Source organism: Cervus canadensis, chromosome 5 (assembly GCF_019320065.1).
Source record: "Cervus canadensis isolate Bull #8, Minnesota chromosome 5, ASM1932006v1, whole genome shotgun sequence".
NCBI classification, from domain to species: domain Eukaryota; kingdom Metazoa; phylum Chordata; class Mammalia; order Artiodactyla; family Cervidae; genus Cervus; species Cervus canadensis.
This window is the reverse complement of record NC_057390.1, coordinates 4,221,103-4,236,549: the sequence shown is the minus strand read 5'-3', so window position 1 is coordinate 4,236,549 and position 15,447 is coordinate 4,221,103. Positions and strand designations below refer to the sequence as shown.

General features: G+C 42.6%; 1 protein-coding gene across 4 annotated transcripts in view; it reads left to right on the top strand.

Moving 5' to 3' along the window:
* Window positions 1–2,095: 2,095 nt before the first annotated feature.
* Window positions 2,096–15,447, top strand: part of TSGA10 (testis specific 10) — a 93,088-nt gene continuing 79,736 nt past the window's right edge. The window contains exons 1-2 of one of the 4 annotated variants that reach the window (XM_043467901.1): window positions 2,096–2,238; window positions 13,956–14,084. Coding sequence is in view for 3 of the 4 variants with exons in the window: in XM_043467899.1 (XP_043323834.1) it covers window positions 2,484–2,540; window positions 13,956–14,084 (186 nt within the window). In the remaining variant the exon portion in view is untranslated. Of the gene's footprint in view, window positions 2,239–2,327; window positions 2,541–13,955; window positions 14,085–15,447 lie in introns of those variants that run through there. The other 3 variants (XM_043467899.1, XM_043467898.1, XM_043467900.1) reach the window with 3 other exon arrangements.

Sequence of the window (15,447 nt, the reverse complement as noted above, 5' to 3'; positions counted from 1 at the left end):
TGTGACTCATAGCTAGGAGGAGAAAATAGGTTAGTAGAAACAATCCCACTGGGACTTCCCTGATGGCTCAGCAGTAAAGAATCCACCTGCTAATACAGAAGACATGGTTTGATCCCTGGGAAGGGAAGATCCCCTGGAGGAGGAAATGGCAACCCACTCTAGTGTCCTGCATGGGAAACCCCACGGACAGAGAAAGCTGGTGGGCTACAGTCCGTGGGACACAAAGAGTAGGACACGACTTAGCGACTAAAAGGGCAACAACAAAGGTGGCATACGTAAATACTTGAACTCTTCTAATTTTTTTCCCTAGAGGAGGTACTTTCCCATCTCCTATGTTAATAATCACCTTCACTCCGCAAGCCTTCAACATCATCAGAAAGTTTTGAGGTTTGTACATTTTCCTCTATTTTTTTCAATTAATGCTAGATAGATCATGAGAACACTTTATTCAAAATAATCTTAGTATCTTAAGAGGAAATGAGAATACTTTGTTTTCCCTAAAATAACATTTTAGGGTGGTCTTTGAGAGCTCATGCTTCTTGTAACTTATTTTATCAGTTAGGTACAATTATATTTCACAGAAAATGTATCTCTTGGGACTTCTGCCTTTATCTAAAACAACTGGGACATGATTTAATTTTTTAGTATCTAGCTATACTTACAAAGTTTTAAAATCTTAATGCAACAAAATGAGAAAATGTACCGGCACAAATAATGATAAAAAATAGGAGATGGGAAAAACATATGGCACATATTAAAACGCACTTTTATGAAATTTGTTCTAACAAAATTTATTTATGTCTGTCAATAATACATTGTGGGGAAAAAATGAGTACTCATCTGGCAAAAACAGGAATAGTTTGTCTCTTCAAAAGTGAGATTACATTTGAAATAGACAGGCGAATAGTATATCAAGATCATCAGAGATCAGCTATAAAAACCTAGTTTATCTATTTCATCTGTGGAAAAGACAGGGAGATAAAGTCACTATTAGAGTTCAGAAGCCCTTGGGTTATTTAAGAAACGTGGAATATGTTAAACATTAAGAAATGCTACAAAGACTAAACAGTTCTTTTCCAGTTGGCAGAATAATGCAATTTTCATTCTTTTTTACTAAAAAACTCCTTTCTTCACTTTTAGCTAATATGGTCAACATTAACATAGTCGGATGGCCAAAAATAATATTATACCTGGTTAAGTTAAATGAGTGTTCCGAGACTGAAGGCTCCTAATAGAGAGAAGACAAGTTTAAACTGTATTAAACAGGAAAAGAATCGATACAATATTAAATATCAAGTGAGATACTCTACCCTTTCGGTTTTTGTTTGTTAACCGTGATTAGTTTTGGGGGGGGACTTGGAGAAGGCCTCAGGGAGGCCTGGCGTGCTGCGATTCATGGGATCGCAAAGAGACGGACGCGACTGAGCGACTGAACTGAACTGGACTGAACTGGATAAGGCCTGGCTTGTGGAGAAGGTATACAGGTCAGGAATCTGCAGTCACTGTCCTCTCCCTGTCATTCCCAGATTCAACCCAGACTGGATGGTGCAGGGCGGTCGGGGCTCCCCAGACTCTGCAGGCTGCGGGCGCTCACCCCAACAGGCCGGCTCACTCTCGCGGGGCTGCAGCAGCAGAACCCCACCAAAGGAGGCTCCCCGCACAGCGGCCCCTGACCGTGGCTGGAGAGCGCACCACCCTCCCAGCGCCCAAAAGCAGCTCTGCGGAGTAACGAATTCACTGATCTGTCCAGAATGGTGACCGATCCCTGGGAAAATAGCACACAAAAGCGGCAGTAAAGCAGCAGGTATCCCAGAGCTAAGGGAAGACAGCCAGAGGGCAAAAAAAAAAAAAAATGAGAGAGAGCGCGCGCGCGAGAGCGAGCTCTGCGCATGCGCACTGTACCCCGTTAGGGTGGCCACACGCAGGAAATAGGGGAAAAGTCTTGGAAAAGTGGGTGGAGGCTGGTTACTAGGAGACGGGACGCTCTGGAGGGTCGTCTAGGCGCTGCGTGGGCTTGCGCCTGCGCGGCGCGGATGGACCAGGAAGAAGCCTTTCCAGGGCGCCCTGTAAGGCAGACAGGCGGACGTACGCGACGCTACGTGCGTGTGTGCGCGCGCACGGCTTGTAGTCCCCGCGAGAGGGAGAGTCGAGCCAGGTACGCGTGCGCACAGGGACTTGGGGCGCGCGGGACGGAAGCGGAGTGAAGGCGCCGGGGAGGTGGAGGACGAGCCCCCTCAGGTACAGAGCGTGAGGGCGGGGCGGACGGCGACGCCGGCCGGCGCTAACCGCCCCCGCCTCCTTCCCGCCTGGTCCCGCCTCCCTCCTGCCCGGTCCCGCCTCTCTCCTGCCCGGTCCCGCCTCCCACCGCCCCCCGGGGAGGGGCCAAGTCGATTTGGGGTGGGAAGGGAGGAGGAGTGGGCGGAGGATGGAGACCTTGAGGGACCTGAATCCCAGGCGGAGACCGAGTCCTGGTAGTCGCCGGGATGATCTCCGGGGAGGACGACGGGCCAAAAAGCCCGGGGAGGGACCCACTGCCCCAGGTAGAAGCACGGGGATGCGCCGGGTTGGGGTAAAGCATCTCCTGGTCGGCAGGCCTTTGAGAGGGCAGCTGCAGGGGGCGGGTGTGGTGGGGATTAGGGTCTGTGGGCGACCCTTGAGGTGGATTTTGGCTGCTGGCGCCGCCGTGAGGGGTGGTAGCGGGCAGAGTTGAGGTCCAGGGAAACCCTCCCGGAACAAACTTTGCGCGTGTTGTCGTTTCTGGGGAGCTTAGGGTTGAGCTTATGTTCCTATGGTGACCGCTTCGCTTTCCGCCGCAGCTTTCCGCTTGGTTGTTGGGGGACTGTTCTCTTTAGAAACGCTTTGGAGTGGCGCTGAGGAATTTGGAAGTCAGAGATTTGGGGGTTCAACCAGGGTCTACGTGACCCCAGCTTCTCATTTCTGAGCCACTTTATAGACTTTGGGAGGTGAAGGGCCGAGATTACGTAGGCAGTTGCACGAAAAATCTCGTATCATTACAGTAGAAATTATACACAAGAAAGGCAGGGTAAGCTGGCTTTCCTTTGAAAAAGTGTTTTGAGATTTAAATTGAATAACTTTGCTGCGATCATGGACATGATACCTAAACACGCAAAGGAATACACTTTTAATTCTTTAAATAAAGTCAATAGCGATTTCAAGAAACATTGCATAGATGACAGTATCTCTGTGTTTGTTTTCCTTCTTCCAGTCTAGGTCATTATATCTCAGGATATTCGTTATTTTAAATTTCCTCTAGTGGTTTTCAGAATTTCAAATACACTTTTTTCTTTAACCCGTAAGGAAATAAACAGAATAATAATCGGGTTGAAATTATAAGAAAACAGATCAGTTATAACTATGAAATAATAGTTATAACGAATCTATTACAGTTTAGGACATAACTAACCTATTATAGTTTAGGACAGGGATACCTAGTGTGCTGCTGTTCATGGGGTCTTATAGTGGGACACGAATGAGCCATTGAAGAACAACATAACTATGAAAGGAAAGTGTCCCATTATTCAAATCTGCATCCAGGATAAAACTGATTTTTTGTTCGTATTTGAATTGATCAAGGAACTAGACAGACCATTTAGTCTTAATTAGTGGGTAATAACTAGGAAGGTATATTCATGAAATATTTATTTTAAACAATATACACTTTAGCATTATTTAATGGCAACTTCCAAAATAAATCTTGTTTACCTTCTGAAAAAAGTCACTGCTTATGACTCCTCTGAAGTAGACGTTCTCAGTCTCTTTCTTTTTCAGTTTGTTTCAGGATAATTTGCTTTTAAAGTACTCCAGTTAGAAGCGGTTAGAGCAGGTGTTATGTTTAAAATATTTATTTATTATTTATTTATTTGACTTTGACGGGTTTTAGTTGCAGCATATGGGATATAGCTCCCCTACCAGGGATCGAACCCAGGTTTCCTCCATTGGGAGTGCACACTCTTAGTCACTGGGCCACCAGGAAGTCCTGGAGCAGGTGTGTTATTTTTCATTCCCTTTTCCCATCATACTTGCCTCCTTGTCCCCAGATGTAGCCCCTATCATGACTTTTTGCTTTTCTTTAGATTTTCACTGTCATTGTATGTGAAGTTGCACTCTCTAGCTTGGCTCATTTTGAACTTTGTGTACTTGGAATTGTACTAAGTTCTCCTTTTATTTTGCTTCATTACTCAACATTGTTTTTAAGGTTGATCCTAGTTATCGCTTGTAATTAGTTTGTTGCTTGTTGTTCCATTGTAAGAGTATACCACAATTTATCTACTGTGCTGTTGGTGAACACTATAGTTTCTACAGTTTTGGGTAAATATAAACAGCACTGCTGTGAATTTTCTTACACATGTACCCATGATAATCCTTTGAAGTGAGCTAGTTAGTAAGGTGGGCTTCCCTGGTGGCTCAGTGGTAAAGAACTTGCCTGCCAGTGCAGGAGATGTGAGTTTGCTCCCTGGGTGGGAAAGATCCCCTGGAGAAGGAAACAGTAACACACTCCAGTATTCTTGCCTGGGAAATCCCATGGACAGAGGCACCTGGCTGGTCACAGTCCATGGGTCGCAGAGTCAGACATGACTTAGCAACTGAACAGCAAACAAAGTAAGGTAGTTCTCTTTGTCTTAGTTATGTTGTTAACATCAATCTACATTATTAAATTCTTTTGATTCAGAAAAGCCTCTTGACAACAAGAGGAAATGATAAATGATACTTCTCCTAAGGCCACTGTTTTAAGCTCCTTAAAAAAAGCAGGTTATTTCTTTACAGTAAGGTCTGGATTGGAGAGAAATGAGGAGCTTGGGCTTGGATGGAATGACTGGAGAGATTATTTCTTTTCAAGAAAAGTTATCAAGTGACCTTACTATTTCATTGGAAGTGAATGCCTAAAACATTTATTCACTTATTTTTATTATAAATACAGAAACTACCTCAAAATTATTCATAAAATTTTGTGTGGTTTTCTCCGTCCTTCTCTGTTAGTGAAGCTATTCCTTCTTACCTCAAAGTGTCTTTCAACCTAAACTTTTGGAGACAATTTCCTTCAAAGAAAACAAGTTGACCTGCTGTGAAACCAGATTTCAGAATCCCATATTGGATAACTCCACTGTTTTCAATTATTCAGCCAAAATATTTAATAGACTTTTGTTGAACACACATTATATGCCTGATATTTTGCTCAACGCTGATGAATACATTTTAAATGCAACTGATTTTATTAATTTATTTTAAAATTTTATTTATTTCTTAATTTACTTTTGGCTGTGCTGGGTCTTGGTTGCTTTGTGGGCTTTTCTCTAGTTGCTGCGATTAGGGGCCACTCGTTAGCTATGTGAGGGCTTCTTTTTGTAGCGGCTTCTCTTTTTGTGGAGCACAGGCTCTAGGGTGCACCGGCTTCTAGTAGTCGCAGCACATGGGCTCAGTAGTTGTGTTCTGGGCTCTAGAGCACAGGCTCGGCTGTGGTGCGCAGGCTTAGTTGCTTTGTGGCACGTGGGACTTTCCAGACCAGAGATTGAACCCATGTCTCCTGCATTGGCAGGTGGATTCTTTACCACTGAGTCTCCAGCGAAGCCCCTGATGATACTTTTTAACACATGATCTTAACTCCTATAACACTGAAAAATTAAAATTCTGCCAGGCAGGAACTTTAAATTTCTGTCCCTTCTTATTTAAATCTTCAGTTGACCTTGCTTTTTCTGTCTTGTCTCAAAGGACAGTGCACACCCTTTACCTGGTTTCCTCTTATTAGCTCAGGGGCCTTTCTTCACTAGCCCATATCTTAGGAATCGTCATTGTGTTTATACTGTAAGAATTCTTATCCTGGAGTACAAGAACTTTGGGGAATTCTTGAACCCCCGGAATGATTTGTAAACTTTTGTATGTGTTTGCATTTTCCTGAGGTCAGGACTCAGGTGCATTCTAAGTTGCTTCAGTTGTGTCCAACACTTTGCGACCGCATGGACTGTAGCCCGCCAGTGTCCTCTGTCCATGGGATTCTCCAGGCAAGAATACTGGAGTAGGTTACCATGCCCTTCTCCAGGGGATCTTCCCAATCCAGGGATCAAACCTGCATCTCTTAAGTCCCCTGCAGTGGCAAGCAGATTCTTTACCACTCAGGCCACATGGGAAGTCCTAGGACCCAGGGCTTTGCTTATTCCTGAAAGGGGTCCTTGACATACAGGAAATTAAGAAACAAGTTTTTCTCCCCTTGCTTTGGCCCTTCACCCTTTCTCTACCTCTTTTCTCACAATCAGGCTTTGTAAAAGAAGTCTACATTTTCTATTTCTTTTTCTTTACTATTCCTTCGTTTGTTAGTCCTCCTACCATTGAAACTACCTTATTTGAATCATCAAAATTTATTATTTGGGAATGGTTTTTTTGAGTACCAACTTTGTGGTAGGCATTCCTCTAGACATTAGGGACATAACAGTGACCAGACAAGTGCCTAGAATGCTTGGAGCTTAATTCCGGTAGAGGGTGACAGACAGTAAACAAATGAAGGTATAAATGATACAATTTCAAATCTTGCTAAGTGTGAATAACCTAGTGGGAGAGTAAATAGGAGAGAGGGTACTTTAGGTAAAAAAAATCAGGAAAGGCCCTTTGAATATTTGAGCTGAAGAGCTGAGGGTAAGAAGTAGCCATTCATGCAGAGGGCTGGGGAAGAAAATGTTCTCAACAGAGGGAAATCAAGGGAGGAGGCCCCGAAGTGGAAAGGATTGGCTTAGTAGAGGAACAGGAGGAAACCCAATAGAGCTGGTGGGTGAACAAACAAGAGAATAGGAGCTCTACTCGGGCATGTGAAGGCAGTGGCCAGATCAGTCAGACCTTAAAAACTTTGGTTTTTATTTTGATTGCAGTGGGGAGCCATTGGCGTGTTTTTGTGCAGGATCTCATTATTTTTAAGTGATTGTTTTGATCTTTGTTTGGAAAACAGGTCACAGGGAGCAACAGTAGAGGCAAAAAGATTGGTTAGGAGACTACTTCAGTAATCCATATGGGAGATGATGCTGATTTGAACCAATTAGAAGGCAATAATTAAAATGTACAGAAGTGGATGGATTGAGGGTATATTTTGGAGATACATTCAAAAGGGCTTGTTGATGGGTTTGATAAGGTTCAGGGGAAAACGAAACAAGGACAACTTCTTGGTTTCTGACCAAGTGCCATTTGACACAGGAAAGACCAGGAAGGAACATGGTGGAGGCAGGGTTGAGAGCAGGAGTGCAGTGGGGAAATTCAGAGGTCTGTTTTAACATGCTGAAGTTGGGATGACGGTGGACATGCAATAAACCCAACACACTGTGTTAGGAGCTTCAGTGGGAATATGTTTGTAGTTGGAGGGAAAGTGGAAAATATGTGCTGAGTCTTTTGGGGGAAAGTGAAAAAATGAAAGTTAATCATTCAGTCATGTCCGATTCTTTGCAACCCATGCTCCTCTGTCCAATGAATTCTCCAGGCCAGAATACTGGAGTGAGTAACCTTTCCCTTCTTCAGAGAATCTTTCCAACCCAGGGATCAAACCCAGGTCTCCCACATTACAGATGGATTCTTTACCAGCTGAGCCACAAGGCTGTTCATAAATTTGTTTGATAAGTGGATAAAGGTCACAATCTGATAGTATGAACTGAAACAGTGATGGTCATGATGGAAAGGCACGTGTTTGAGAGAGATTTTAGTGAGGAGATCAGTAGGAAATGATGGCCAATTAAATAAGTTGATTGGTGAGAGAAATTATTGATACTAATTGTAAATAACAATTTATATAACAGTTGTAAATAACAATAATATTTAATAGTTACTATTTATTGCCAAGCCCTATTCTAAGTGCTTTACATACAGTAAGTCCTCACAACAACTCTGTGAAGCAAGTACTGTTATCATTCCTATTTTATTTTATTCTTTAGATATTTATTTGTTTATTTGGCTGCTCTGGGTCTTAGTTGCGGCATGCGGAATCTTTCGGTGTAACATGTGAGCTCTTAGTTGTGGCGTGTGGGATCTAGTTCCCTCACCAGGGATTGAACCCACTCCTACTGCATTGGGAGCACAGAGTCTTAGCCACTGAACCAGCAGGGAAGTCACTGTCATCCCTATTTTAGAGATAAGGAAGCTGGGGCCAGAGTAGTAATTTGCCCATGGTCATGCAGCTGACAAGGGGCAGAACTGACGTTATGAACCGAAACAGACTGAGGCTACAGAGCATGCTCTTAACGACTGCTGTCTTGCTTCCCCAGTGAGAAGGATTGTGATTCTAGCTTGGGTGATAGTTGCTGATCGCAAAGTACTCTGTACTTTATTTACATGCCTTCTCTGACCTCTGTTCCATCCAGAGGTTATAGGAAGGTGGAAGATATTCAGGTGGCCCAAGGTGGAAAAACTGGCAGGCCAGGCATGGCCATTTCAGATAGACCGATTTCTCTCCCTCTTTATTGCTTCCAAAGCTAGTGCAGGGAAAGCAGCAACTCTAATATGATGGCTCACAATTGTCAGGTAAACTCTTGATCTCTATACTTTTAATTTCTAGACCTGACTGACAGTAAGCTTGACTGTTCATCCTACCAAAAGAAGAGGGAAGCTTCCTTTTCTTAAGTTAATGTTTATTGGAGTATAGTTGCTTTTCAGTGTTGTGTTTCTTGCCGTACAGCAAAGTGAATCAGTCATATGTATATACGCGTCCCCTCTGTTTTATATTTCCTTCCCGTCCAGGCCACCACAGAGCCCTGAGTAGAGCTCCCTGTGCTGTCCAGTTGGTTCTCATTAGTTAGCTATTGATATTCTGTCCATAGTTGTGTATATACGTCAGTCTCAACCCCCAGTTCTGCCCTTCCACCCTGGGAAGGTTCCCTTTTGTCTGCTTTAGTACACTGCTTCATTAGCAAGCTCTACAAATTTGTATTGACACCTTCCTGTTACCCAAAGAATTCTGTGCAGATTTTGTGGGCACAGAGAGCCATTTTGTGGGCTAGAGAGCTCTAGCATATTGCTTGTTCTTAAGATACTAATCAAATCCCTTACGATTATACAGTGGAAGGGAGAAATAGATTTAAGGGACTAGATCTCATAGACAGAGGTTCGTGACATTATACAGGAGACAGGGATCAAGACCATCCCCAAGAAAAAGAAATACAAAAAGCAAAATGGCTATCTGTGGAGGCCTTACAAATAGCTGAGAAAAGAAGAGAAGCGAAAAGCAAAGGAGAAGAGGAAAGATATACCCATTTAAATGCAGAGTTCCAAAGAACGGCAAGGAGAGATAAGAAAGCCTTCCTCAGTAATCAGTGCAAAGAAATAGAGGAAAACTATAGAATGGGAAAGACTAGAAATCTCAAGAAAATTAGAGATGCCAAGGGAACATTTCATGCAAAGATGGACTCAATAAAGGACAGAAATGGTATGGACCTAACAGAAGCAGAAGATATGAAGAAGAGGTGGCAAGAATACACAGAAGAACTATACAAAAAAGATCTTCACGACCCAGATAATCACGATGGTGTGATCACTCACCTAGAGCAAGACGTCCTGGAATGTGAAGTCAAGTGGGCCTTAGGAAGCATCTCTATGAACAAAGTGGAGGTGATGGAATTCCAGTTGAGCTATATCAAATTCTGAAAGATGATTCTATGAAAGTGCTGCACTCAATATGCCAGCAAATTTGGAAAACTCAGCAGTGGCTACAGAACTGGAAAAGGTCAGTTTTCATTCCAATCCCAAAGAAAGACAATGCCAGAGAATGCTCAAACTGCCACAGAATTGCACTCATATCACACTCTAGTAAAGTAATGCTCAAAATTCTCCAAGCTAGGCTTCAGCAGTACGTGAACCGAGAACTTCCAGATGTTCAAGCTGCTTTTAGAAAAGGCAAAGGAACCAGAGATCAAATTGCCAACATCCACTGGATCATCGAAAAAGCAAGAGAGTTCCAGAAAAACATCTATTTCTGCTTTATTGGCTATGCCAAAGCTTTTCACTGTGTGGATCACAATAAACTGTGGAAAATTCTGAAAGAGATGGGCATACCAGACCACCTTACCTGCTTCCTGAGAAATCGGTATGCAGGTCAGGAAGCAACACTTAGAACTGGATATGAAACAACAGACTGGTTCCAAATAGGAAGAAAAGTACGTCAAGGCTGTATATTGTCACCTTGCTTATTTAACTTATATGCATCATGAGAAATGCTGGGTTGGATGAAGCACAAACTGGGATCGAGATTGCTGGGAGAAATATCAATAACCTCAGATATGCAGATGACACCACCCTTATGGCAGAAAGTGAAGAACTAAAGAGCCTCTTGATGAACGTGAAAGAGGAGAGTGAAAAAGTTGGCTTAAAACTCAACATTCAGAAAATTAAGATCATGGCATCCGGTCTCATCACTTCATGGCAAATAGATGGAGAAACAATGGAAACAGTGACAGACTTTATTTTTCTGGGCTCCAAAATCACTGCAGATGGTGACTGTAGCCATGAAATTTTTGACACTTACTCCTTGGAAGAAAAGTTATGACCAACCTAGACAGCATATTAAAAAGCAGAGATATTACTTTGCCAACAAAGGTCCGTCTAGTCAAGGCTATGGTTTTTCTAGTAGTCATGTATGGATGTGAGAGTTGGACTATAAAGAAAGCTGAGCACCGAAGAATTGATGCTTTTGAACTGTGGTGTTGGAGAAGACGCTTGAGAGTCCCTTGGGCTCAAGGAGATTCAACCAGTACATCCTCAAGCAAATCAGTCCTGAATATTCACTGGAAGGACTAATGTTGAAGCTGAAACTCCAATACTTTGGCCACTTGATGCGAAGAACTGACTCACTAGAAAAGACTCTGATGCTGGGGAAGATTGAAGGCGGGAGGAGAAGGGAATGGCAGAGCATGAGAGGGTTGGATGGCATCACCAGCTTAATGAACATGAGTTTGAGTAAACTTCTGGAGTTGGTGATGGGCGGGGAGGCCTGGTGTGCTGCAGTCCATGGGGTCGCAAAGAGTTGGACACGAATGAGCAACTGAACTAAACGAGCTGAAAGATACTAATAACTGTGTGAGGAAGACCACAGAAAATGCATAGCTACATAAATTGTTGTATTATCAGTATCTTGGATGTCAGTGAAGAGGTGATCACTATTTGACAGAGAAGACAGAGAAAATCTGGTGAATTTGGAATTCAAGCCTTAGAAGTTTCTTTACTTTGGTGGAGAAAAGGGTGAGGGCAGGGCTCGTGAACAGAAGATAATATGGGGTTATCCCTGACGGTCCTGTGGCTAAGACTTCATGCTGCCAACGCAGGGGACCCAGGTTTGATCCCTGGTCAGGGAATTAAATCTCACTTAGCGTGACTAAGAGTTCTCATGCCACTTTTTTTTTTTTTTTAGTATTTATCGGAGTATAGTTGCTTTACAGTGTTCTGTTAGTTTCTGTTGTACAGCAACGTGAATCAGCCCAATGTATACATATCCCCTCTTTGTCACCACAGAGCATTGAATAGAGTTCCCTGCGCTATACAGTAGGCTCTCATCAGTTATCTGTCTTATTCCTGGGATCAATAGGGTATGTATGGTTTACTTGCCAAGTCATGTCCAACTCTCATGACCGCATGGACTGTAGTCCGCCAGGCTCCTCTGTCCATAGCATTTTCCAGGCAAGAATACTGAAGTGGGTTGCCGTTTCCTTCTCCAGGGGATCTTCCCGACCCAGGGGTAGAATGCAGGTCTCCTGCACTGCAGGCAGATTCTTTACCGACTGAGCTACCAGGGAAACCCCAGTGTATATATGTCAGTCCCAATCTCCCAATTCATCCCACCTCTCATTTCCCCCTTTGCTGTCTATATGTTTGTTCTCTACGCCGGTGTCTGTTTCTGCTTTACAAATAGGTTCATCTGTATGAGAAACTTTTTCTTTTTCATGTTTTATTTACTTTATTTTTATTTTTCCAGTCGTGCAACTTGTGGGCTTGCAGAATCTTAGTTCCCTGGCCGGGGATTGGATCCCAGCCCCCCCTGCTTGGAAATAAGCAGTCCTAACCACTGGATCACCAGAGAATTCCCGCTGAGCAATTTCTTGAAATGCAATATTTCAGAGCGACTGTGAATTTAAAAAAAAAAAAAAAAAAGGCATTTTAACAAGATTCCCAAATTGTTCATGTTTACTAAAATTTGAAAAGTAGTGAGGAATCATTTGAGTGTTATACTAAGTTGCATGTTTATAACTAGGAATATGTTTTTCAACAGAAACTATGTAAGAAATGGTTAGGATTTCAGCCTAACTGATAAAGGCCTAAAACGATTCATAATTAGAAATGCTGTGTGGAATCTAATGCTTACGTTCCAGGACAGGCAGGAACTGCTGGACTGGAGAGCAGAAAAAGCAGATTTGTATCTTGGTTAGAGAAGGGGGAAAAGAAAAATAAACGTATCAGACTGCTATGGGCTGATTTGCACAGGGTGTGACACAAGGTCAGTGACTGGGGATGCTGATCCTGTAATTTCCCAAGAGCCAGGTTCTGGAGCACAGCATCTGTGTTGCTCTGCTTGTAGCAAATTCTCTCTTAACATAATGGCAGCCTTGATTGAGAGAACAGATTATTTCCGTAAATTACACAGTTTCTAAGATACATAGTCAAGTGGAAAAAAGCACAGTGCAGAGTAGTATGTATAGTATGCATGTGTGCGTTCCAAGTCCCTTCAGCGGTGTCTGTCTGACTCTTTACGACCCTATGGACTGTGGCCTGCCAGGCTTCTCTGTCCATGGGATTCTCCAGGCAAGAATACTGGAGTGGGTTGCCATGCCCTCTTCCAGGGGATCTTTCTGACCCAGGGATCGAACCCATATCTCTTTTTTTTTTTTTTTTTTTGAACCCATATCTCTTATGTCTCCTGTATTGGCAGGCAGATTCTTTACCACTAGTGCCACTTGGGCAATCCCATGTGTAGTATGCTAAAGTGGAAAATCTTTAACACTTGTTATTTTGCTCATGCGCAAATATGTATGTAGAAAAATTCCTAGAAATGGAATTATTTGTACAGAAGCTACGTGAATTTGTAATGTTGCTAGATTTTACCCAGTTGTTTCCATACATATTGTATCAATTTACACTGCTACTAGTGATATTAGAATGCTAAGTTATATAACCAACTTTATGATCTTTGCCAATGCAATGGTTAAAAAATGGTATTTCAGTGTTGTTTTAATGTGTATCCCTCTAAATGGTGAGATTAAATATCTTGAAATGTATTTAAAAGTCATTTCTGTGAAATATCCTGGTGCATGGGTGCGTGCTCAGTCCTGTCCAACTCTTTTCAACCCGTGAACTGTAGCCTGCCAGGCTCCTCTGTCCATGGGATTTCCCAGGTAAGAATACTGGCATGGGATGCCATTTGCTCCTCCAGGGGATCTTCCCGACACACAGATTGAACCAGGGTCTTCTGCATTGCAGGTGGATTCTTTACCACTGAGCCACCTGGGAAGCCCCTTATTCTTGGCCAGTTTTATATTAGAGTATTTCTTTTCCTTTTTTTATTTATAGGCATTGTTTATATATTAGGGAATTTAGCCCTTTGTGTTATGGGTAGCAAATCTTTTTGTTAATACACAAAAACAGCAATGAACAGGTAGCTAGTGGCCGCCGTATTTAATATCATAGGCCTGGAAGTTGACCATGTAATTTGCTGCTGACCCCTGTTTCCTTAGATATGGTGGGGTATGTCTTTTTTAAAAATTGTGTTCAAGATTGTAGTTCCATATATAGAAAACACATGGAAAAAGTTTTGTAATGTAAAGTTTTAAGAAACTAAAACTTGATGAAGTCCTTTTACCTGGTGGAACAAGGTTAAAAACATTTTTTTAATTGAATGTTACTAATTTTCAAAATTTTAATTGTTGTGGGAAATCACATGGCTGTTTTAAACCTAAATGTCTCTGTATTATTCTCATTCTTTCCACCAGGTTACCACCAAAGAACATGATTTTGGTCTAGGGGCTCCAGTTTCTGAAGCTGAAAAATACCAGAATATTCTCCAGCTAGAGCAAGAAGTGAGAAATCAAGACAAATTCATCTCTACACTGAAATTACAGGTTATACTTAGCTTCTGTGCATATGTCCCTAAGTTAATTTGGGAGGGGGGCTTATATTAAAATAAGATAGAGAATAAATTCTCATTCAGTACTCATTTAAATTGTATAGGTCTAAAATCATTCCATTTTTATCTTAACCATCTTGAAAACACACAGAGTGAGTGAGTACAGACTATGTGCCAGGTATCAGATCAGATGTTTTTAAGTACATAATCTTATTTCATCATCCTGACCTTGTAAGACTGTGGTATCATTTCCACTTTACAGATGTGGAAGCTAAAGTTCCGAGAGGTTAAAGAATTATTATATTTGACTAATGAGTGACAGAGCTAGGATTTCCCTGAATTCCCAATTTAGTTAGAATTTGATTCCAGTTCTGTGAACTCCCAAGTTCAGTACTGTTTCTGGTCTTCTGGTGGAATAGCTATTAATGAAGCGAAAAGTTAGTCATTTAGTCGTGGCCAACTCTGGCAACCCCATGGACTGTGGCCCACCAGGCCCCAGGCTCCTCTGTATTTGGAATTCTGCAGACAAGAAACTGGAGTGGGTTGCCATTTCCTTCTCCAAGGGATCTTTCTGACCCAGAGATTGAACCTGGATCTCCTGCATTGCAGATAGGTTCCTTACCATTTTTCCGAGCCAACAAGGCTGTTAAAAGAAACTTTCTCTTCTAGGAAAATGGAGTAGACTCACTTTTCCTTACTCTTTCCACTAAGTACAGCTAAAACCCTGAATATTGAGTGTGAAGCAAACCTAAGAACACTAACAGGTGAGCAAAAGGAAGACTGGCTAGGGATCTCAGTGCACAATGAATGTTAGGACATGGTAGGGAGTTTCTGGTTTTTCTTTGTGCTCCAGGTTTCCCAGGCAGAGTACTGGAAAAACTAGCAACCAGAAATAAGGGATGCAGATTAAAAAAGGTCTCAGAAAAGCATCCCTCCTAGCCAAAGGACTAGGAAATGGGCTATCTAGCAAGGCAGATTACTCTTTGACAAGAACTGCCCACTCTTAGCAAATACCAAGGAGAAATCTAGCCCCATTCCTGCCAGCAAAGGCTGAATAAAGAGCCTGGAATAAAGAGCCTCATACTATAACAAGAGAGCCCACCTTGCCTCATCCCCTGCCATCCTGCTCCACAAGGCCCCCATCCCACCAGTGTTGTATCAAAGAAGGCTAAGTGGGGAACCAAGACTTTAGTGTCCATCAGGCAATAAGGAAGCCCCCAACCCCATATTGTCAGCAGAGACCATGTGGGGAGCCTAGAAGTCCACTGCCTCCTGGTAGTAAGAGATGCTTCCTATTTCTGTTTGCTGGGGTGATATCAGAGGTGACCTAGTGCAGAAGCAGAACCTTTACCACCCTA